This window comes from Pseudorca crassidens, chromosome 13, assembly GCF_039906515.1.
Source record: "Pseudorca crassidens isolate mPseCra1 chromosome 13, mPseCra1.hap1, whole genome shotgun sequence".
NCBI lineage: Eukaryota > Metazoa > Chordata > Mammalia > Artiodactyla > Delphinidae > Pseudorca > Pseudorca crassidens.
The window spans coordinates 9,844,941-9,869,044 of NC_090308.1; the positions used below are offsets into that span (position 1 = coordinate 9,844,941).

Consider the following 24,104-nt stretch of genomic DNA (forward strand, 5'->3'; position numbering starts at 1 on the left):
CTTGGAATGCTCTGTCTGGCTGTTTTAGAAATAGCGTCAATGTCTTGCAAAGACACTGTGCTCCAAATGTTTGCAAGTCTCCTGTTTGGAGCTTACATCATGCATTTCCATAGAAACCAGTCTAGGTGAGATTTCAGGGTTCCTAGAACAGACCAGCTAATCAGATTGCACCTGAAATACCTAATTGTGTGCACTATAGAAATACGAGTGACATTGTCTTTAAAATATGTTTTCTTTAAGCATTCTAACTTGGGATGCCTGGAATGTGGTTCTAATCTCCGGGCCAGGGACTCTCCATCCTTGTACCAGACGTGTTTCCCAGGCCTTGAAATCACCATCCCCCAGGACCTGGGAGAGAACAAGGCACAATAGGCTGGGGGATGGTGATGTAATTCCCCCACAAGCTCGCCTTGTCCAAGTAGCTCTCAGTTCCTCCTCTCCAAGGTGTGTATCTGACAAGGATCCTCAAAATGTAAATTGCTTGCTAAGGCAAAGATTACCCGTTGGTTTGCTTTAATTGCCTCTCTGCCCTCTGTTTACCAGGAAAGTAAGCTTTTGCGTAGGAAGGAGGAAAGCTGTCCTTTACTTTGGGGAGTTAGAAAGAAGATAGAAGTTTGTGAACCACATGCTCAGAAATAAAAACAGACAGGTGCCCAACAGGGTTTGTAGTTACTGTCTCAAAATGGAGACAGGCTCCAGAGTCCAGGACACTGTAACTTCCCTAAATTTAAGGATGTTTTATCTCTCTTCTGTTTCTAACAGTAAATAGTAATATAATCCTTAAAATCAAAAATTTCTGTGCTTTTTGGGGGGAACAGCAAAGAATGGGGAGAGTGGAGGAGTCAGCACTTTTTCTCTCTAAACAGTCTTGAGAGAACAGAATTCCAAATGTTAAAACGGTCCTGGACTTTGTTTGTTGGGAGTTTTTGAATGATTGATTTTATTTCAGTACTGCCTGTTCATATGGATTTTAAAGGTGTAAACTGTGAGTAAGACAGAGAGAAGACGGTCTCCAAGTGGAACCTGAAGCATCAACATCACTCGGGAACTTGTTAGACATGCATGTTCTCAAAACCCACCCTAGCCCTACCGAATCAAAAACTCTGGGATTGGAGACCAGCAATCTGTGGTCAACAAGTCCTTGCAGATGAGTCCAATTACCAAGCTCAAGCTTGAGGACCCCTCGGGGGCAGATAAGGACTTGATGGGGCTGCTTTTAAATACTGGCTCTGCTACTTCACAGCTGTGTGCATTGAGCAAGTTAGTTTCTCAGAGTTTATGGTTTTGACTGAAAACGCATAACCTAAAAGCTTTATTTGAAGACCTTACTTAGCACTATAGCCTGGGAATCAGCCTCTCAGATAGCTCTGAGGAACTGTTCCAAAGAGGTAAGGGAGGAGCCAGGATATTTAGGAGTTTTTGCTACAAAAACAAAAATGTAGTCGAGCATCAAGAGATTACTGCTAATCACAAAAACCAGACATCTCAAGTTAATGATTTTAGTGCTTTTTTAAGTATGGGAAGATGCAAGAGTCTGGGCTCATTGAATTTATTCCTTTGAGATGCACCTTAACTATCACCAGTATCCCGTTTTTCTGCAGCCTGAATTGCCCTCAGGGAGCGCCATGGGGGTGGCTGCAGTGCCTGATGGCTTGATGGAGGGCAACATTCATTGTTCACTGGGATGGCAGGCAACAGTTTTTTTGTTGTTTTTGTTTTGTTTTGTTTTTGGTCCACAATGGAGAAGACTAAATGAGATAATTTATTTGAAGCACTTAGGGTAATGCCAGACACACAGAAAACACTCAATAAATGTTAGCTGCTATGGTCACCATTGTGTATAGGGGGAAGGTTAAGTCTCGGGACCTTCAACAAATTAGCACAGCATTTGCCAGCTTAAAGGGCTCTTTCAGATTCTGACACTGTGCTTCCAAAGAATCCAAAGTTAAATAAATTCTTTGTGATTTCTCCCACACAGAAATTTGAACAGAGCAGTAGTGCTCAACCTGGCTCATTATCAGAAGCTCAGTGGAGCTTTTAAACCGCCCTGCCTGGACCTTCAGAGCCGTCAACTCCAGTGGTAGGCCCTGGGCATCTATAATTTTAAAAAATCTCTATAGGCAATGCTGCAAAACAGCTACTGGAATCGAAGGGCATAATAACTAGAGCTATGATGCAATAAGTGTTTGTGCCAGGCACTATGCTAACTCCTTTACCTACACTGCTTCATTTCATTCTTATGGCAATACTATGAGGTGGGTTCTATCAGTTTCTGTATTTTGCAGGTGAGGAAACTGAGGTAAGTGAGCCTAATAACCTAATCAAGTTCACATAGCTGAGAAGTGGTTTAGGACCAGAGCCCAGGTTTGGGCTATTAACTGCATTTTAACTGATGCATTCATTTACTCTTTCATCCAACATTTATTTATTATACATGACCAGGTAACACCCTGAGAGCCGGGACGTATAAAAATGAATAAAGATCTCCATCCCCATCTCAAGAAGTTCATGGCTTTTGCTGTTGTCGTTCAGACTGAACAAGAATGACAGATTGCCTCATTTTAAAAGATGATGTCATGTGTCTGTCTTTGAGAGGCTGAAAAGATTTTCTATGACTACCAGCCTCCTCCTCTCAATGGCCGCTTACTGAATCCACCACCTTTTGCAAATTAGCCTCCCAGTCTATGAAGACCGGGTCTGTCTGTTGGCCGCTGGCGCTGAGCCGCTCTGGGGCAGCCTTGAAGCTCCGTGTTAGCAACCCCTTAGGGTGCTCCTCTGCTCTCCCGGCTGCGGTTGTGCCATTCACTTCAGTTCAGCATGCTAGCCATCCAGTCCCTTCGGCTGAACAATCAATCAAACCGTGGGGTAGGAAGCGCATCACCACACAGCTCATAGGCTGGCAGTCTTCCAGGGATAAAGCCTGTCACTTACACCTAAAGCGACAACTGTTACGAAATTTCCCAGCAAAGTACAGAGAAAAGGCTGAGGCCTACTTTTTAGAATCGTGAAATGTTAACGCCGGCCAAATCCTCAGACATAGTGTACGGCTCACCGGGAAACAGCTGCAGTCTCTAACCAGGCTGGGACTGGGGTCCTGGCGCAATCTGCAACCCCTCACTGCCCCCTAGAGTCAAAGCTGAGCAGTGTTTCAAATAGACACAATATTAAAGTGCAGCGATCATCACCTTGGAGCAGGCAAATGATCCTCCCTGGTTGACAGCCTTGGAAGACACCGCCCCCGGGGTGCAGCCACAGCAGCTTCCCCGCTCGCGCGCGGGGGAGGACAGAAGTTTTGGGGCAAAGGTCGTTCTCCGGACCGGTATTCAGGTTGCACAGATGGAGGGGGCAGCGGAACCTTTCTCCTCCGCCTAGCTCTCGCTTCCACCCGGTCCCAGTTGGCGCCGGACGCAGTAGTGGAGGCTTATAAACATGGAGACAGAGGATACGGGCACTGGAGAGCCGTCTTCTCGGCTGGGGGCTCCGGCGGCAACTAATGACCGGCTTTTCGTGGTTAAAGGTGTGGTGGGGTGGGGTGCGGGTGTCGGGGTAACCTCACCCGGGGCCCTAGCCTGCGCTGGAGCTGGCATTCCCACTCACACCCCGCGCAGGGAGACCTTCGCTTGGGTGCCCTGAGTTTAGTCCGTGGGCTGGTCCCGCGAGCTGTTCTGTATGTACTGCATTTCCCCCATTCCCTCTGCAGTTTCTCTCGTGTCCTCCCTTTTCTAACTCCCACTCTCTCTTTTTTCTGCCCTGGAGAAACTTCACGCAGTTGTCCCCGGGAAGAGGGGAAGAGACCCTGCGCCTATTTTCTACCTTAGCATGGCCTCAGGAACCAGAGGTCGTGTGGTCACGCAGGTTTCCCAGCCGCTGTCATTTACCTTTGCCAAGAGCTGCTTAGCCATCGTTTCTCGAAATTCAAAAGTGATTTTTAAATAGTATCTGAAACTTACTTGTGTCCATCTTTTTAACGTAAGGGTTTTTTTTTCTTTTTCCTCTCCCCACCCTCCATGCCCTACCCCCAAAACTCTTGACAGGTGGAATTTTCCTTGGTACTGTTGCTGCAGCGGGAATGCTGGCTGGATTTGTTACAACGCTATCATTGGCTAAAAAGAGAAGTCCTGAATGGTTCAATAAGGTTTGTGACACCGAAATCCATTCATAGCACTATTGTTGTTTACAAATCAATGGCAGCTGTTTTGACTAGGAAAAGTAAAGAAAGTGTTGATGGCCTTTCACATTACTTTAAGAAGTAAACCAGTGTGCACCTCATAGATTCAGGAAGTGTACAAATTAATCAACTGTCTGTATTTTCGTTTAAAAAGAAGTACTTTTTGCGCTTTTTAAACTTTTAGCAGAACAAGACTTTGAAAGCTCATCCAGTACAGTTCTTATTCACAACATGACATTAAATCTAAATCTAGGTAAATCATTCTCAGTTGTAAGAGGCCCCAATATTGTATGTACCACTAAAAAAGAAAAAAAATGCCAATTAAATTCTTGACACAGCACTGCAAGAGGCTTTTCTCAGAGATGTTAAAATGATGAAATACAGTGCATCTTAGTATAGATGAAAAACATAGGTCAGCTCCTTGAACCCAGAAACCATGCATGCTTGTGCAGTGCAGCAGCCCCACTCCCTAGAAAATTGCCTGGCACATAGTAGGTGCTCAGTAAATTTTGGTTGAATGACTATAACCTACGGAGGGCAGAAAATCCTTATTCCATGAGCAAAATTGAGCAGTCATGCTGTCATGGACAGGTGTACTTCATTTTCCCAGTTGAGAAATTTTCTTCCCCTGTGGTGTTTCTTCTGTATCGTTCTGTTTCTGCCCTATCCGCCTCATAAGGTTTATTTATCCATTAATTGATTCAACAAATGTTTATTTTGGATCTTTTATGTGCAGGCACTGTGCTAGCTAGGTGCAAGAGATACAAAAATGAACAAAACATATGTACCCCTCAAAAAGCTAAGTCTGGTGTGGGAGACAGATGGTAAACAAATAATCACACAAATAACAATCTAATTACAATTTGATATTTGCCTTGGAATACAGTGTTATATGAAAAGTCATAAACCAGTTGAATTCCTTTTTGACTTGTATTTATCTTTAATAATCTGATAATCATATTTAAGCCTTAAGAATGGCAAGAGACCACATTTCAAGTGCATTTGGATTCCCCTCTGAATACTCAGAGTTCCTATGGAGTTTCCCAAATCACTGTTATGAGCTCATGGTCATTTTCCCCCTATGTCACAGAATATTTTCAGCGCAGAAATATATATTTTGTGAAAGAAATCAGTGAAACCTGACTGATAGTGGTGTTTTAATAGTGGAGTTTTGGTTGATTTCTAAATCCAAGTTAACATGATAACCTTTGGGTCACAGATCTTTTTTGAGAATCTGATGAAAGCTAGCAATTCTCTCTCAGGAAAAAAAAAGCACATATACATGTTCACAACTTTGCATTCTATTTTGTGGTTCTGAGATTTGATATCACACATGGCCTTTATAGTCTAACGTGGTGGTTTTCAAACTGTGGTCCACAGAACCCTGGGGATACTTGAGACCCGTTGGGGGTCTGTAAAGTCAGTTATTTTCATAATACTGCTAAGATACCTGCACTAATGATACAGAAACAACAGAGGGTAAAACTGGCTGGTGCCTTGCTGTAGTCGAGGCAGTGGCCCCAAACTATACTAGCAGGCATAGTTTTCTTCCTTCCTGTGCACCCGAGGTTAAACCCATCATTGCATAAGAGTATCCTTGATGAAGAAGTAAAATTATTTATTTTTAATATCTTGACCCTTGAACTTAACCTCTTTAATATTCTGTGTGAAGAAATGGGAAGTACACATAAAGCGCTTCTGCTTTATACCAAAGTAGTATGTTTTTCTCAAGAAAAAGCAGTTGTGTGAGATACACACTGAACTAGCCACTTTTTTTCATGGCATATTATTTTCACTTGTAAGAGCAACAGACAAATTGTAGTTATTCAGAAGTGAGTATTTGGTAGACATTTTCTTGAAAATGAACCAAATGAACCTGTCTCTTCAAGCAAGCAATTGTTAGTATTTGTTGCCAGTGATAAAATTCCAGTTTTTGAGTAAAAATTAGATTTTAGAAAACGTGTGTCTGCCATTGTGAGCTTGCCAGCTGCTCAAACACTTAAAAGGCTTTTCTTTTTTTTAAAGATTTATTTATTTATTTATTTATCTAATTTATTTTTGGCTGCTGTTGGGTCTTAGTTGTGGCACATGGGATCTTCATTGCGTCACATGGGCTCTTCGTTGTGGTGCACAGGCTTCTCTCTAGTTGTGGTGTGCAGGCTCCAGGGCGCATGGGCTCTGTAGTTGTGGCGTGTGGGTTCTGTAGTTGTGGCGTGTGGGTTCCCGAGCACATAGGCTCTGTAGTTGTGGCACGCAGGCTCTCTAGTTGAGGCGCATGAGCTCAGTTATGGCACGTGGGCTTAGTTGCCCCACGACATGTGAGAGCTTAGTTCCCTGACCAGGGATTGAACATCACATGCATTATAAGGTGGATTCTTTACCACTGGACCACCAGGGAAGTCCCTAAAAAGCTATTCTAATGAGATTGGTAGGGATATGAATGATGTAATTTTTTGGTATTTAATAAATAAATGATGTCAACAGTTGAAAGATAACTGTTATCTTGGCAAATCATTATTTTCTGAATGATCATGATGCCTGGATAAAAGTTCCATTCAAAAATGCAGATTAGACTAATGGGTTTTAATGTAATAAAGTACAAAAATTCATTGATACGATTTTATATTCCATATTGCAGATAATTTTTAAGAAACTATTTGTTGAGTTTGGGTATAGTATCAAAGAAGGGAGGCTATTAAAATACTCCTCCCTTTTCCAACCACATATCTGTATGAGGAGAGATTTTATTCATATACTTCAACCAATAAACATATTGCAACAGATTGAATATAGACACGTATATGAAAATTCAGCTGTCTTTATTAAACCAGACATTTAAAAAATTAACAAAAATGTAAAACGTTGCCTATCTTTGCACTAAATGTTTTGTTTTGTAAGATGGTTATTTTAATTCACATAATCAGAAATCTTTGGGATCAAAGTGTAAATGGATCCTGAGACCAGGAAGTTTGAGAACCCCTGTTTTGGAGGTTAAATATCCTTCAAATAACAGTTATTTCAAGACCCATTTAGGTAATGAACAGACCATAAGGGTGAGTCATCATCTTTCTGATACAGTTACAACTTATGAGAAATTATAAAAATAAATCTTTTAAAAATATATATTGTTTATGTTACAACAACACGGCTATTTCTGTGATGTAAAGAATATAGCAAAATGTACCAGGTAAGAATGCTCTGTAGGGGAAATAGCTAGATTGAGCATTCTTTTTAAATATCAGTTTGATTTATGTCAAATTCAGCCCAGGATTAAACTGAAAAAAAAAAAAAAAAACTAAACTAAAAACATGAGCCTTATTCTTAGGTAAGCAGTTAACTTTCTGGAAAAGCTGAACAATTCGTTCTTGATAGGTCCTGCACCTGTGAATAATAGATTAATTCTTGTTAAAATAGATACAAGATAAGGGGCACCCGTGTCTTTAAGCATAAGAGGTATTATAAACACAAAATAATGGAAAATAATTTTTTTGTTTTATCTTGGATATTAAATATCATAACTGCATTGTGATTTGTTAAATTCAAACTTCCATATGCACATGGCTTCATTTTAATTTAAATGAAAAAAATAAACAATGTGGTAGTGAAGAAAAAGGTAGCTTTCATTTATATATATGTGACTAGCATATGTGGTTGGTTTTATGTAAAGATCTTTTAAAGCAACATTATTTTTTGGCAAGTCAGTCTTTCCCTGCAACCAGTCAGTGTTCATTTTGAAAATTCTGAGCAGGCTATATGAAGGTCATGTGATGTATAACTCCAGCGGATAAAGCTTGTGACTAGACTTTTAAAAACTTAATAATAAGAGCAGATCAATTTTTTAACATTATTTCCACTAAAATTCATTTTTGGAAGTATGTAGACAGTAACTGATAATAACTCACTTCCTTTCACAATCAATTTCTGAGACTGATATACAAATACAGCATGTACCTTTTTTTTTTTAATCTGAAAATTTGGCAAACCTAAGATTTTATTTGGAGTATTGCTGTGTTATTAAGGGTTATTTTTATACATAGTTACCTTTTTTACTTAGCAAAACAAATGTGGGTTTGTGTAGACTTTTAAAAATTTATGTATATCTGTAATACATATATAATTTCTTCTTAGGGAAATAAGAGATTTTTAATTTAAGTTTCTAAAATAAAATTTAAGCCAAAGCACGTAAACTGACCCTGCTGTAATAATATTTGGTTAATGATACTGCTTCTGGATGAAAATGCAAGCCAATTAGAAATTAGTGCATTTGTGTGAGATCTGTTGCTGAAATTATAGCAACATGAGAAGAAGGAATAAGATTAGAGAGTAGTATATTGTTTTCATCATAGAAAATGGCTAAAGAAAAAATCTCTTGAAAATCTGGTCAGGACCAGGATATATCTACAAAAAGTATGTCATTAGATAAGATCTGCTAGGTCTAGGCATGGGGATACAGATAAAGTGTTTCTATGTACTATGAATAACATTCACAATCACAAATGCATGCATAAAAAAACCTTTATTAAGAAATGGGTTGAGCAATATAAAGAAAATTCTTAAAAAAATAAGACTTGAGTAAATGGAAATATATTTCCCGATGAAAGACAGGATGTTACAAATTTGCTGTCTCTTGCCAGTTAGCTAATGTTTGATGTCATTCTAATGAAAATGTTAATGAATGGGAATTGGAGAACTTGACAAAACGTTTCAGGGTTTTTCTGGAAGAATTAATAGATAAAAATGGTAAAGAAATGTTTGATAAAAAGTAATGAGTATGGGCTTTCTTGGTGGCGCAGTGGTTGAGAGTCCGCCTGCCGATGCAGGGGCCACGGGTTCGTGCCCCGGTCCGGGAAGATCCCACATGCCGCGGAGCGGCTGGGCCCGTGAGCCATGGCCGCTGAGCCTGCGCGTCCGGAGCCTGTGCTCCGCAACGAGAGAGGCCACAGCAGTGAGAGGCCCGCGTACTGCAAAAAAAAAAAGTAATGAGTATGATATACTTTCTGGATATTAAGGCTTTTTAATGATTCTATAATTAGATCTGTGTGATTCTGTTATTTAAAAAAATCAGTTCACATTACGAAAATAGCTTAGAAACAAATCTCTCTAATTTTTTAAATAAGTTGGGAGAAGGATTAATCTATAGAGTGGTGCTGGGGCAGATGCTAAGCTATTGGGGGAGTAAACTCCCTTTAGTTATCAACTTCCATTAAAACTAAAGTAAATACCAGCTGAGCTAAAAAGTTAGGGGTAAAAGTTTTTTTTAAAAAAAATACAGCTAGAAGGAAAGAGAAATGACTGGGACTTGAATGAGGGAAGGTTTTTTTTTTTGTTCACTTTGTGTCTCTGTGTTACATTTTGGTAATTCCCTCAGTATTTCAAGCTTTTCTTTATTTGTTACAGTGATCTATGATCAGTGATCTCTGATGTGACTATGATAAAAAGATTACTGACTTGCCGAAGGCACCAATGATGGTTAGCTTTTTTTGTAGCAATAAGATGTTTTTTTAAATTGTCATGTACATTATTTATTTATTTTAATCTCTTCATGTCTTCTATTAAATAGTTTTTTTATTAGTTATCTATTTTATACGTATTAGTATATATATATATGTCAATCCCAATCTCCCAATTCATCCCACTACCACCCCTCCCCGCTTTCCCCCCTTGGTGTCCATACGTTTGTTCTGTACATCTGTGTCTCTGCTTCTGCCTTGCAGACCGGTTCATCTGTACCATTTCTCTAGGTGCCACATATATGCGTTAATATATGATATTTGTTTTTCTCTTTCTGACTTAACTTCACTCTGTATAACGGTCTCTAGGTCCATCCGCGTCTCTGCAAATGACCCAATTTTGTTCCTTTTTATGGCTGATAATATTCCATTGTATATATGTACCACATCTTCTTTATCCATTTGTCTGTCAGTGGGCATTTAAGTTGCTTCAATGACCTGGCTGTTGTAAATAGAGCTGCAGTGAACATTGGGATGCATGTGTCTTTTTGATTTGTGGTTTTCTCTGGGTATATGCCCAGTAGTGGGATTGCTGGGTCATATGGTAATTCTGTTTTTAGTTTTTTAAGGAAGCTCCATACTGTTCTCCATAGTGACTGGATCAATTTACATTCCCACCAACAATGCAAGAGGGTTCCCTTTTCTCCACACCCTCTCCAGCATTTGTTGTTTGTAGATTTTCTGATGATGCCCATTCTAACTGGTGTGAGTTGATACCTCATTGTAGTTTTGATTTGCATTTCTCTAATAATTAGTGATGTTGAGCAGCTTTTCATGTGCTTCTTGGCCATCTGTATGTCTTCTTTGGAAAAATGTCTATTTAGGTCTTCTGCCCATTTTTTGATTGGGTTGTTTGTTTTTTTAATATTGAGCTGCATGAGCTGTTTATATATTTTGGAGTTTAATCCTTTGTTGATTCGTTTGCAAATATTTTCTCCCATTCTGAGGGTTGTCTTTTCATCTTGTTTATGGTTTCCTTTGCTGTGCAAAAGCTTTCAAGTTTCATTAGGTCCCATTTGTTTATTTTTGTTTTTATTTCCATCACTCTAGGAGGTGGGTCAAAAAAAATCTTGCTGTGATTTATGTCAAAGAGTGTTCTTCCTATGTTTTCCTCTAAGAGTTTTATAGTGTCTGGTCTTACATTTAGGTCTTTAATCCATTTTGTGTTTATTTTTGTGTATGGTATTAGGGAGTGTTCTAATTTCATTCTTTACATGTAGCTGTCCAGTTTTCCCAGCACCACTTATTGAAGAGACTGTATTTTCTCCATTGTATATCCTTGCCTCCTTTGTCATAGATTAGTTGACCAAAGGTGCGTGGGTTTATCTCTGGGCTTTCTACCCTGTTCCATTGATCTGTGTTTCTGTTTTTATGCCAGTACCATATTGTCTTGATTACTGTAGCTTTGTAGTATAGTGTGAAGTCAGGGAGCCCGATTCCTCCAGCTCTGTTTTTTTCCCTCAAGATTGCTTTGGCTATTCAGGGTCTTTTATGTCCCCATACAAATTTTAAGATTTTTTGTTCTAGTTCTGTAAAAATATGCCTTTGGTAGTTTGATAGGAATTGCATTGAATCTGTAGATTGCTTTGGGTAGTATAGTCATTTTCACAGTGTTGATTCTTCCAATCCAAGAACATGGTATATGTCTCCATCTGTTTGTGTCATCTTTGATTTCTTTCATCAGTGTCTTAATAGTTTTCTGAGTACAGGTCTTTTACCTTCTTAGGTAGGTTTATTCCTAGGTATTTTATTCCTTTTGTTGCAGTGGTGTATGGAATTGTTTCCTTAATTTCTCTTTCTGATCTTTCGTTGTTAGTGTATACGAATGCAAGAGATTTCTGTGCACTAATTTTGTGTCCTGCCACTTTACCAAATTCATTGATTAGCTCTAGTAGTTTTCTGGTGGCATCTTTAGGATTCTCTATGTATAGTATCATGTCATATGCAAACAGTGACAGTTTTACTTCTTTTCCAATTTGCATTCCTTTTATTTCTTTTTCTTCTCTGGTTGCCGTGGCTAGGACTTCCAGAACTATGTTGCATAATAGTGGTGAGAGTGGACATCCTTGTATTGTTCCTGGTCTTAGAGGCAGTGCTTTCAGTTTTTCACCATTGAGAATGATGTTTGCTGTGGGCTTGTCGTATATGGCCTTTAGTATGTTGAGGTAGGTTCCCTCTGTGCCCACTTTCTGGAGAGTTTTTATAATAAATGGGTGTTGAATTTTGTCAAAAGCTTTTTCTGCATCTTTTGAGATGATCATATGGTTTTTATTCTTCAATTTGTTAATATGGTGTATCACATTGATTGATTTGCATATACCGAAGAATCCTTGTATCCCTGGGATAAACCCCACTTGATCATGGTATATGATCCTTCTAATGTGCTGTTGGATTCTGTTTGCTAGTATTTTGTTGAGGATTTTTACATCTATATTCATCAGTGTTATTGGTCTGTAGTTTTCTTTTTTGTAGTATCTTTGTCTGGTTCTGTTATCAGGGTTGTGGCCTTGTAGAATGAGTTTAGGAGTGTTCCTTCCTCTGCAATTTTTTGGAAGAGTTTGGGAAGGATGGGTGTTAGCTTTTGTCTAAATGTTTGATAGAATTCACCTGTGAAGCCATCTTGTCCTGAACTTTTGTTTGCTGGAAGATTTTTAATCACAGTTTCGATTTCATTACTTGTGATTGGTCTGTTTATATTTTCTATTTCTTCCTGGTTCAGTCTTGGAAGGTTACCTCTTTCTAAGAATTTGTCCATTTCTTCCAGGTTGTCCATTTTATTGGCATAGAGTTGCTTGTAGTAGTCTCTTAGGATGCTTTGTATTTCTGTGGTCTCTGGTGTAACATCGCCTTTTTCATTTCTAATTTTATTGAATTGAGTTCTCTCCCTCTTTCCCTTGATGAGTCTGACTAAAGGTTTATCAATTTTGTTTATCTTCTCAAAGAACCTGCTTTTAGTTTTATTGATCTTTGCTATTGTTTTCTTTCTATTTCATTTATTTCTGCTCTGATCTTTATGATTTCTTTCCTTCTACTAACTTTGGGTTTTGTTTGTTCTTCTTTCTCTCGTTCCTTTAGGTGTAAGTTTAGATTGTTCATTTGAGATGTTTCTTGTTTCTTGAGGTAGGCTTGTATTGCTATAAACTTCCCTTTTAGAACTGCTTTTGCTGCATCCAATAGGCTTTGGATTGTTGTGTTTTCATCCTCATTTGTCTCTAAGAATTTTTTGATTTCCTCTTTGATTTCTTCAGTGACCTCTTGGCTATTGAGTAACGTGTTGTTTAGCCTCCATGTGTTCGTGTTCTTTACGTTTTTTTCCCTGTAATTGATTTGTAATCTCATAGCGTTGTGGTTGGAAAAGATGCTTGATATGATTTCAGTTTTCTTAAATTTACTGAGGCTTGATTTGTGACCAGGATGTGATCAGTCCTGGGGAATGTTCTGTGTGCACTTGAGAAGAAGGTGTAATCTGTTTTCGGATGGAATGTCCTATAAATATCAGATCTGTCTGGTCTACTGTGTGATTTGAAGCTTGTGTTTCCTTAGTAATTTTCAGTCTGGATGATCTGTCCATTGGTGTAAGTGAGGTGTTAAAGTCCCCCACTATTATTGTGTTACTGTCGATTTTCTCTTTTATAGCTGTTAGCATTTGCCTTATGTATTGAGGTGCTCCTATGTTGGGTGCATATATATTTATAGTTGTTATATTTTCTTCCTGGATTGATCCCTTGATCATTATGTAGTGTCTTTCCTTGTCTCTTGTAACATTCTTTATTTTAAAGTCTATTTTATCTACTGTGAGTATTGCTACTCCAGCTTTCTTTTGATTTCCATTTGCATGGAATATCTTTTTCCATCCCTTCACTTTCAGTCTGTATGTGTTCCTAGGTCTGAAGTGGGTCTCTTGTAGACAGCATATATATGGGTCTTATTTTTGTATCCATTCAGCAAGCCTGTGTCTTTTGTTTGGAGCATTTAATCCATTCACGTTTAAGGTAATTATTGATATGTATGTTCCTATTACCATTATCTTAATTGTTTTGGGTTTGTTTTTGTAGGTCCTTTTCTTCTCTTGTGTTTCCCACTTAGAGAAGTTCCTTTAGTATTTGTTGTAGAGCTGGTTTGGTGGTGCTGAATTCTCTTAGCTTTTGCTTGTCTGTAAAGCTTTTGATATCTCTGTTGAATCTGAATGAGATCCTTGCTGGGTAGAGTAATCTTGGTTGTAGGTTCTTCCCTTTCATCACTTTAAATGTATTATGCCACTGCCTTCTGGCTTGTGGAGTTTCTGCTGAGAAATCAGCTGTTAACGTTATGGGAGTTCCCTTGTATCTTATTTGTCATTTTTTCCTAAATTTTTCTTTTTGTCTTTAATTTTTGTCAATTTGATTACTCTGTGTCTTGGTGTGTTTCTCCTTGGGTTTATCCTGCCTGGGACTCTCTGCGCTTCCTGGACTGGGTGGCTATTTCCTTTCCCATGTTAGGGAAGTTTTCGACTATAATCTCTTCAAATATTTTCTCAGGTCCTTTCTCTATTCTCCTTCTGGTACCCCTATAATGTGAATGTTGTTGCATTTAATGTTGTCCCAGAGGTCTCTTAGGTTGTCTTCATTTCTTTTCATTCTTTTTTCTTTATTCTGTTCCATGGCAGTGAGTTCCACCATTCTGTCTTCCAGGTCACTTATCCGTTTTGCCTCGGTTATTCTGCTATTGATTCCTTCTAGTGTACTTTTCCTTTTAGTTATTGTATTGTTCATCTCTGTTTGTTTTTTCTTTAATTTTTTTAGGTCTTTGTTAAATATTTCTTGCATCTTCTCGATCTTTGCCTCCATTCTTTTTCCGAGGTCCTGGATCATCTTCACTATCATTCTGAATTCTTTTTCTGGAAGGTTGCCTATCTCCACTTCATTTAGTTGTTTTTCTGGGGTTTTATCTTGTTCCTTCATCTGGTACATAATCCTCTGCCTTCTCATTTTGTCTGTTTTTATGTGAATGTGATTTCGTTCCACAGGGTACAGGATTGTAGTTCTTTTTGCTTCTGCTCTCTGCCCTCTGGTGGATGAGGCTATCTAAGAGGCTTGTGCAAGTTTCCTGATGGGAGGGACTGGTGGTAGTAGAGCTGGGTGTTGCTCTGGTAGGCAGGGCTCAGTAAAACTTTAAAACTGCTGATGGGTGGGGCCGAGTTCCCTTCCTGTTGATTGTTTGTCCTGAGGTGACCCAGCACTGGAGCCTACAGGCTCTTTGGTGGGTCCATTGGTGGACTCTGGGAGGGGTCACGCCAATGAGTACCTCCCAGAACTTCTACTGGCAGTGTCCTTGTCCCTATGGTGAGCCACAGCAGGCCCCCACCTCTGCAGGAGACCCTCCAACACTAGCAGGTAGGTCTGGTTCAGTCTCCTATGGGAGACTGCTCCTTCCTCTGGGTCCCAGTGTGCACGCTACTTTGTGTGTGCCCTCCAAGAGTGGAGTCTCTGTTTCCCCCAGTCCTGTCGAAGTCCTGCAGTCAGATCCCGCTAGCCTTCAAAGTCTGATTCTCTGGGAATTCCTCCTCCTGTTGCTGGACCCCCAGGTTGGGAAGCCTGATGTGTGGCCCAGAATCTTCACTCCAGTGGGTGGACTTCTGTGGTATAAGTGTTCTCCAGTTTGTGAGTCACCCACCCAGCAGTTATGGGATTTGATTTTATTGTGATTGTGCCCCTCCTACCATATCATTGTGGCTTCTCCTTTGTCTTTGGATGTGGGGTATCTTTTTTGGTGAGTTCCAGTGTCTTTCTGTCGATGATTGTTCAGCAGTTAGTTGTGATTCAGGTGCTCTCGCAAGAGGGAGTGAGCGCATGTCCTTCTACTCTGCCATCTTGAACCAATTTCCAGATGAGGGAAATTTTAGTAAGTTTAAAAGCATTAGAATGCATTTTTGACCAAAAACAAGCAAACAATAAGCAAAATAAAAGGATAAAAGCAAACCAAACTAGGGAAATATGATAGCACATATGATAGGTATAAGGGCTTCAAAGAACATTAATATAGAAAGAATATACAAATCAGAAAACTTTAAATGGACAAAAAACATGAATATGCAATTCAAAAGATGTGAACATTGACTTATAATAACTTGGACAAATAATTCTCAGTAACAATAGAAATGTAAGTTATAAATAGTCTTATAGGGCTTCCCTGGTGGCGCAGTGGTTGAGAGTCCGCCTGCCGATGTAGGGGACACAGGTTTGTGCCCCGGTCCGGGAAGATCCCACATGCCGCGGAGCAGCTGGGCCCATGAGCCATGGCCGCTGAGCCTGCGCGTCTGGAGCCTGTGCGCCACAACGGGAGAGGCCACAACAGTGAGAGGCCCGCGTACCGCAAAGAAAATAAATAGTCTTATATAAATTTCAAAGGTTTCTTTTTTCATGTTTTTATTTTTACTGAGACCATCTAATGCAGGCCAACTTGAAATGGTCCTCATAAAACAGCATTGTAACTTAGAACAACCTTTTGAAAAACAGTTTACAGTGTTTATCAGCTTATAAAATATTCATGCTTCTCCACTTAATAATTCTACTTTGAGGAATTTTCCCCAAGGACTTAATCAGAAATGCAAGTCAGTGTTTAGGCACAAAGAAGTTTTTAATATAAAAAATTAATATAAGAAAGTGAAACTAGTGTACATTAATAACAAATGGCTAAGTAAATTATGATAAATCAGTGCCGTGTAACCAGTAAAAATATTTGAGTTTTTGACACGAGAGGATGAAAGTTGAAGATTAAGAACATTTTAATGGTGTTAAGTTGTTTTTAAAATGTCCACAATCAGAAGGAGGGAGAATATGTCAAAATGTCTAACATGGTTTTTACTGAATAATAAAAGGGAGTTTTTTTCCATTCATTCTTATGCTTTCTCATACATACCAAATTTTCCACAATGATATATAATCAGAAAAAAATAAGATACAACTTTTGAGGAAGTTCAAGTTTTTATTGTTTCTGACTATTTTTGTTCGTTGATATTTAATGTGTTTTAGCAGACAGGCTCACAGGGAAAAATAATAAATTCTTAATATTTCCTAAATTCTGCAGTCTCCTTTAAAAAAATTTTTAAAGATAAATTACATTTCATATTCATGTCAAACTATGGGAATAAGTGAATGCCCCTTGGTTACATTTCAAGTAGGCCCGTAAGTATTATCACTTCTTTCTCTACTTCCAGTAGTGTAAATATTTGAGTTATCCTAAGTAATGATGTTTTTATTCTAATTTACACTATGATTTGTTTCCACTTAAAAAGAGACTTTCATTTACATTTTGTATTGTGTTGTATTTAGAATCAGAAGTGATAAATGACTGAATGGCAAATTCCACTTAGTCCGTAAAGCCAGGCTGCTGAAGTGCTCTAGCTTTTATAAGCATGAAACCTTGAACAAGTTATTTAATCTCTCTCTACTTTAGTTGGTCTTTAGTAAAATGAGGATAATAGTACATGTCTCACAGAGTAAGGTGAAGTAAAATGCTTAATGAATTACTGTATGCAAAATGCTTTGAACAGTGCTTGTCATATAGTAAGGGAGCAATATATATATAATTATGTGCATATATATATATATAAAATTATTAACTGTGATATAGTATTTGGAAATACAGGATCCCTGGGAGATTGCAGTCCTGCAATCTTATTTAAAAATTAATCTCATTTTAAAATAAGATTAATGGTCCTTTAACAGTATAAGGAAAAATGTGGCTTTAGTCCTTCTGATCAATGTAATTTAATGGTATCAATAGTAAAAAGAAACATTTAGCATGTGAATGCCACTTGTGCAGTTTTATTCATGAAACAATAGATATGGAAAAAGAGCTCACCACATCCAAAGAATCACCATACTTCACAAAAAATTAAATTAGTTCCCTTCATACCAGAGCTTTACTGTTTTGTTGTTTTCTTATTATGAGCTCCTTCTAACCTAAATTAGTAGACACTAACCCTAGATATTGTCCTCCAATGAGTGTCTGACCAGTGTAGTGGAGGAGTATCTTCTTTATTTCAGAGTTTAAATCTTTAAATAAAAATACACTGTCAACTTACATTTTAAACATGGGGCTTCCCTGGTGGCACAGTGGTTAAGAATCTGCCCGCCAGTGCAGGGGACATGGGTTCGAGCCCTGCTCCGGGAAGATCCCACATGCTGCGGAGCAACTAAGCCTGTGCACCACAGCTACTGAGCCTGCGCTCTAGAGCCCACGAGCCACAACTACTGAGCCCACACACCACATCTACTGAAGCCTGCGTGCTCTAGAGTCTGTGCTTGGCAACAAGAGAAACCCACGCACCACAACGAAGAGTAGCCCCCGCTCGCCACAACTAGAGAAAGCCTGCACGCAGCACTGAAGACCCAACACAGCCAAAAATAATAAATAAATATAAATAAATAAATTCATAAATTACTAAGTCATGGAATTGGAAGGGACTTTAGAAATTAGTACACCATTCCTCCCAGTATCTCTTTTTACAGTGCACCCACCCCTCCCCCAACCCCAGCACATTTCGTAATGGGGGCAGGTTTTTTTTTTTTTTCCTTTGGCCTCGCCCGCAGGATCTCACTTCCATAATCGCAGGCCACAGCCATGAAAGCCTGGAATTCTAACCACTAGGCCACCAGGGATCTCCCTCGGTTATTCCTTTTTGAAGTGCTCGTTGCATTCTTATTCTTCTCTAGTCAAGTTCGTTATGCTGATAGTCTGAAAGTTGTTCAATTAGTATAATTGTAGATTTTTACCTTAACATTATATCTTGAAACTTGGGAGGAGGGTTACTGTTGTTTTTCTAGTTTCTTATTAATAGTTGCCAGGAGCTGAATTTCTACTATATGTCAGGCATTTTGCATAAATATTTAGAAGTCCTCACAATGAGTTATATCACAAGTCTTTTCTCAAGTTTAGATTTAGCACACCTCTTCCAGGAAGCTTTCCTTAAAACTTCCCCTTCTTGCAAGTCAATCAGGTGTCCTCCTTCTCTGGGTACACAGTGCCCTGTATGTATATGCAGTTCTGTCGTTGCCCTTTCCATTTAGATCATAATTTACTTCTAGTTGTCCGTGTTTCCCCCCTCCCTCACCAGGTCTTAAGTGTTCTGTCAGAAAGAAGTTGCTCTGTGTACCTAGCGCGGATCTTGGCACGGTGCCTTGCACACTCAAATATTTGTCAGAGCAGTTGTGCCTTAAGTCATGCAGTTATTAAGTGCATGAACTTGGGTTGGTCTGGCTTCCTAGTATCATGGTGCTGACACAGAGAGTCATTAATTTCAAACACTTTCCAAATATTTTTTCTTTCAGAATGATGATTTTTACCAGAACCTTTGTGTCTTCATTGCAGGGAAGTGTGGCCACGGCTGCCTTACCGGAGAGCGGGTCTTCCCTTGCCTTGCGAGCCCTGGGGTGGGGCTCACTTTATGCCTGGTGTGGGGTTGGTGTGATCAGCTTCGCAGTCTGGAAGGCCTTAGGAGTTCACAGTGTAAGTAACTGCAGTCCTGTAATTGCTATCTGGAATGTTTATTCTACTTTGTGAGGTCTAAATCTTCCAGGTTTTCAAATTTGCATACAGTTTATTCACTATCTTGTGAAGTGATGATAGAGAATTGACTAAATTTTTACTAATAACTAGGTAGCTTCTCATTACTTGTAAATCATATAAATAATTTAAATATATAAGAGTGGTGAAACTTCAAATATAATTAAGTAATGACTAATGCATAGCAAATGTTCGTTCTGTATAAATTTGTGGGAGCTACTTGTTCAGTAAAATAATTTGGAACAACTTTCTATGCTGTTTGACATCCATATATATAAACATCGTTTAAAATAAAGCATTTTAAAATTATTATTTAAATTATTAATGTGTTTACACATTATTGGAAAAAGAGCCTAGTACCTGTGTGTGTGTAACTTATACTCCAAGGTAAAAAGCTGTACATTCGGAATATTTGGCTTCTTTTTATTTAAACTATTGGTAGGAAGTTCTGTGGACCAGGCTGTTTGTGACAGGTGAGAATTGGTGGTGGTTTAGAATGGGTGGCAGAAGTAGAGTTGATGAAAAGAGGTTCTGGATATATTTTGAAGGTAGGGGCAACAAGGACTTGTTATAAACTGAATGTGGGAGGTGAGAGAAAAAGTCAAGGATGTCTCCAGGCTTTTGGTCTGAACGACTGGAAAATGGATGGGACCAGTGTGAAAGGAGCAGATATTAGGGGATCATGTCAGGGGCTCAGTCTGGGACTTACGAGTTTGAGGTAGATTTTAGATAGCCAAGTGGAGAGTCAAGCAAGCAGTTAGATATAGAAGTTGGAATTCAGGGAACAGGTCAGGGTGAAGATCTAAATCAGTATGTGGATAGTATTTAAACCATGAGATCAGATGAGCTCACATAGGCAGTGAATGTAGAGAGAAAAGAGAAGAGGTCTGAGGAAGGAGCCCTTGGTTTAGGAGCTCCTAAGGTTTAGAGGTTGAGGAATGAGAGAAGGTTTCCCTGCTGAAGAAGCAGGGGAAACCAGGAGAATGGTGACTTGGATGCCAGGTGAAAAAACATCTTTCAAGGAGGAGGATGCTGGGTATACGTCATGTAGGATGAGAACTGGTAGTTCACTGAGATGTGGTGGTCATTGGTGGTAAAGCCTGAGTGGAGTGGATCCGAAGGAGAATGGAGGACAGAGCTTGGAGGCAGTGTGTATGGGCAAGTCTTGAGCTTTGCTGTAAAGAGAAAGAAAGAAATGGGGTCGTAGCTAGAAGGGGGAATGGGATCAAGAGAGGTTTTGTTTTTTTTTTAAAGTTGGGAGAATTAACAGCATGTGTGCGTGCTGATAGGAGTGATTCAGTGGAGGGGGGAATTGATGCAAGGGAGAGGGAATTGCTGGAGTAATAGGTATTATTATTATTGAATTTTTCACATTTAGTTTAATAATAACTACATAGGCATTATTGTACTTTTCACTTAAAATATACTGATAGACAAACAGATGTCGCTTTTTTCCTAGTCTGAGTAACCTTTATTTTTTAAGTAACTGCCTGCTACTCATTGTTTGTAATAATAGAGTAGGGATACTTGAAAAAAGTTAGAAAACCCATGACTGAAGATTTTTGATGATTTTTATTGTTACCTCAATTTTGCTTTGACCAATATAAAATCTCTTCTTCCATTTCAGGCATTGTGCCAGACATTTTAGACATAGCAGATTATTTAATCCTCACAACAACTATGAAGTAGGTGTTAATATCCCCCATTCTGTAAATGAGGAAATAGGGACTCGGGTTAAGTCACACAACTTGTAATTGGCAGAGTCAAGATTTGAAGCTAAGTCTGATGGTCTGCAGAACCTGGTTCGTTTTCAATTTACCTCCCTTAGCTAAGGTGGGAAATAAAGGGGTAGGTGGAAGGGGCAAGGGGAAGGAGGTAGTGAATCTGGTTTTGACTGTGGAATGATCCACACAGTCTTGATCATTTGACAGGTTTTACTGGGTATCTTCAGTGTGGACCTCCCAACATTACAATTGACTTCATTCTCATATAGGACCAGCCATTCTTTTTTCATATGAGAGCAATTATTTGAAAACAAATGGAAAAGATTGGGAGGAAATATGTTTGGTGATAATATGTGAAAGAATTATGGGCGTGTGGGTGAGTTTTGTATTTTACTTTTCTGTGTAATTCTTAATTATGTATTGCTTTGACAATAATACTGCTTTTTTAAAAATAGTCCTAGATTTTATTTTTATTAATTTATGCTGACTATAAAGCACAACTGCCTAGGAGTACACAAAACTTCCTTGACTACATATGAAATCTGCTTTGGGGGAGGGGCATGCAAATAATAATAAAGTTATTAAGCTTTGGGTTTCTATTAAAATGACGGTCTGTTAGTACTTCACATTGAGTGCATGGAATTGATAGGTAATGTTTCTAGAGTTTAGTAATGTAGGTCATAAATTGAGTAGTAAAGTTTTAAGGTATTTGAAAATATGAACAGTCTTTGATTTAGAAGAGTCATAATGAATCCATCCAAATTTTCATAGACCAACAAAATTAGGTTACTTAAATTATATGCTTGAGAACTTGGGCTTTATGGGCTAGACTGTGCTATTTTAGTTTCTAGAATGTGAAAGTTTTTGTATTATGGCACTGATAAGAGGATTATTACCTAAATAAAATATTTGGGGGTGGGATTCTTTTCTGATTGGCACTATTGAATGTATGGAGACTTGGAATCCTTTTGTATTGCATCTTCATGTCTTTAACCAAAAAGAGAGAATGCAAATAACCTCTCCCTACCGGTAAGTCATTAGGCATATCAGTTTGATTTCCACATCTGAGAAGTCTCACAGAAAAATGAACCCACTGATACTTTTTTAGGACACATCTTTTAAAAGCAGTCGTGTTTATTAATTTGTTTATTCAAAAGACATTTGTGGAGCCTGGCACTGAACTAAGACAGCACTCCCCAGTGGACTGTTAGTATATAAGGCATAGGTTTTTAAGCGTTATGGGTGACTTTCCAAGGAAATTCTTATTATATGACCCTGCCCTGAGGCTTGTGGAGAGCAATGTGGTATATTTCGGTTCTGCATTTAGAGAGTTGTTTGTTTGTTTTTTTAATTAATTTATTTTTTTTTTATTTTTGGCTGTGTTGGGTCTTTGTTGCTCCGTGCGGGCTTTCTCTAGTTGCGGTGAGCGGGGGCTACTCTTCGTTGCAGTGCACAGGCTTATCACTGTCGTGGCTTCTCTTGTTGCGAAGCACGGGCTCTAGGTGTGTGGGCTTCAGAAGTTGTGGCACGTGGGCTCAGTAGTTGTGGCTCACGGGCTTAGTTGCTCTGCAGCATGTGGGATCTTCCCGGACCAGTGCTCGAACCCATGTCCCCTGCGTTGGCAGGTGGATTCTTAACCACTGTGCCACGAGGGAAGCTCTGCATTTAGAGTTTTGATGAGGTTGCCGATTCCAGTGATGAACTTTTTTTTGCGGTACGCGGGCCTCTCACTGTTGTGGCCTCTCCCGTTGCGGAGCACAGGCTCCGGACGCGCAGGCTCAGCGGCCATGGCTCACGGGCCCAGCTGCTCCGCGGCATGTGGGATCTTCCCGGACCGGGGAACGAACCCTTGTCCCCTGCATCGGCAGGCGGACTCTCAACCACTGCGCCACCAGGGAAGCCCCCAGTGATGAACTTTTATCGCTGTTTACTTCCTCTCATTAGGAAATGTCATGTGTCTATAAGGAATGAAAAGTTTTAGTCAAAAAATGTTGCGCAAAAATGGTTGCGGTCTGTGCTCTCAGTAAGTAATTGAGATGATCATTCTAGATAAATGCATGTAAATCAGAATGAATCCAGTGTCAAAATAGTTGAATTGCATTAAATCTCCAGTGTAAACCAGTTCCATAGAAAAGGGTGCCATCTAGTGGCTGACCAAGAGCAGCTTGCATTCCCTATTTTAATTCACAGCTACATCTGCTGGCTGAAAAGGCTTAAAGCAAAGCTCTTCAGTTTATTAGAAATGTTTTGGATTTACTCTTTGTTTATTCATAATTAGTGCAGAATTTCATTCGCATGGAACATGTTTAATACATCAGATATAAATAAAAAATTTTAATTTACACAGTGGTAGATCATTTAATCAGAGGTTCCAAAAAAGGAGAGCTAGTGGAAGCTATCCTGTCAGCCAACTGTAGCAGATCAGGCTGCCCAGGATTTGAAGTGGCACCCTGCCTGCCTTAGCGTAGGAATCAGTGCAGGTCCAGCCTGGCATCGCCACACCAGCTCCACCCTGCTGACCAGCCATGGGCATGGCCTGATTGCTCAGAATGGGTTCATCACTTACTTTGAATTATGGTATTTTATCATGTGTTATGATGGAGGCAGCATTAATTTTATAACAGGAACTGAATTGTGAAAAGAATGAACATTCACTATGGGTTCACGGTTCCCTACTGCAGCTGTGCACGTGATCCTGGTGCATTCGGGCCATGTGAGTGCACAACATGGTGATGTGATTAGATTGTTTATTAGGGCAGATGTTTTAAGTTTAGAGAATAGTGGAGATAAATGCTCTTCAGGCAGTAAGGGCGTTATTGATACTAACTGGTAATCCCCCAGTTGTCAAAAGAAAAAAACATGCCACCTATAGTTATTTACATGTTAAAACTTTTTTACCTTTTATTATTTATAGTAGGTATTGAGCAAGAGGTTGAGCATATTTATGGTTAGGCTGTCTTGTTTTTTTTTTCTTCCCTTTGAAGGAAAAACATAAGGTGTATAAAAAATTCCTGATAGATATGATTGGAATCGCTATAGCTTTTTATGCCTAATGGACCCGTGTTCTGCATTTGTTTGAAGTTATCTCAAAATACTGGTCAGAATCACCCACTGCTAACATTTACTGTGGTTGTGTTAGAATATATTCATGATACC

At 39.2% G+C, this 24,104-nt stretch overlaps 1 protein-coding gene across 1 annotated transcript in view; it reads left to right on the top strand.

Moving 5' to 3' along the window:
- The first annotated feature begins 3,314 nt into the window (after nucleotides 1–3,314).
- Nucleotides 3,315–24,104, top strand: part of TMEM242 (transmembrane protein 242) — a 47,203-nt gene continuing 26,413 nt past the window's right edge. Inside the window, exons 1-3 of the mRNA XM_067701685.1 lie at nucleotides 3,315–3,517; nucleotides 4,035–4,135; nucleotides 19,030–19,167. Coding sequence (XP_067557786.1) covers nucleotides 3,430–3,517; nucleotides 4,035–4,135; nucleotides 19,030–19,167 — 327 coding nt within the window. The 5' untranslated portion in view covers nucleotides 3,315–3,429. The remainder of the gene's footprint in view (nucleotides 3,518–4,034; nucleotides 4,136–19,029; nucleotides 19,168–24,104) is intronic.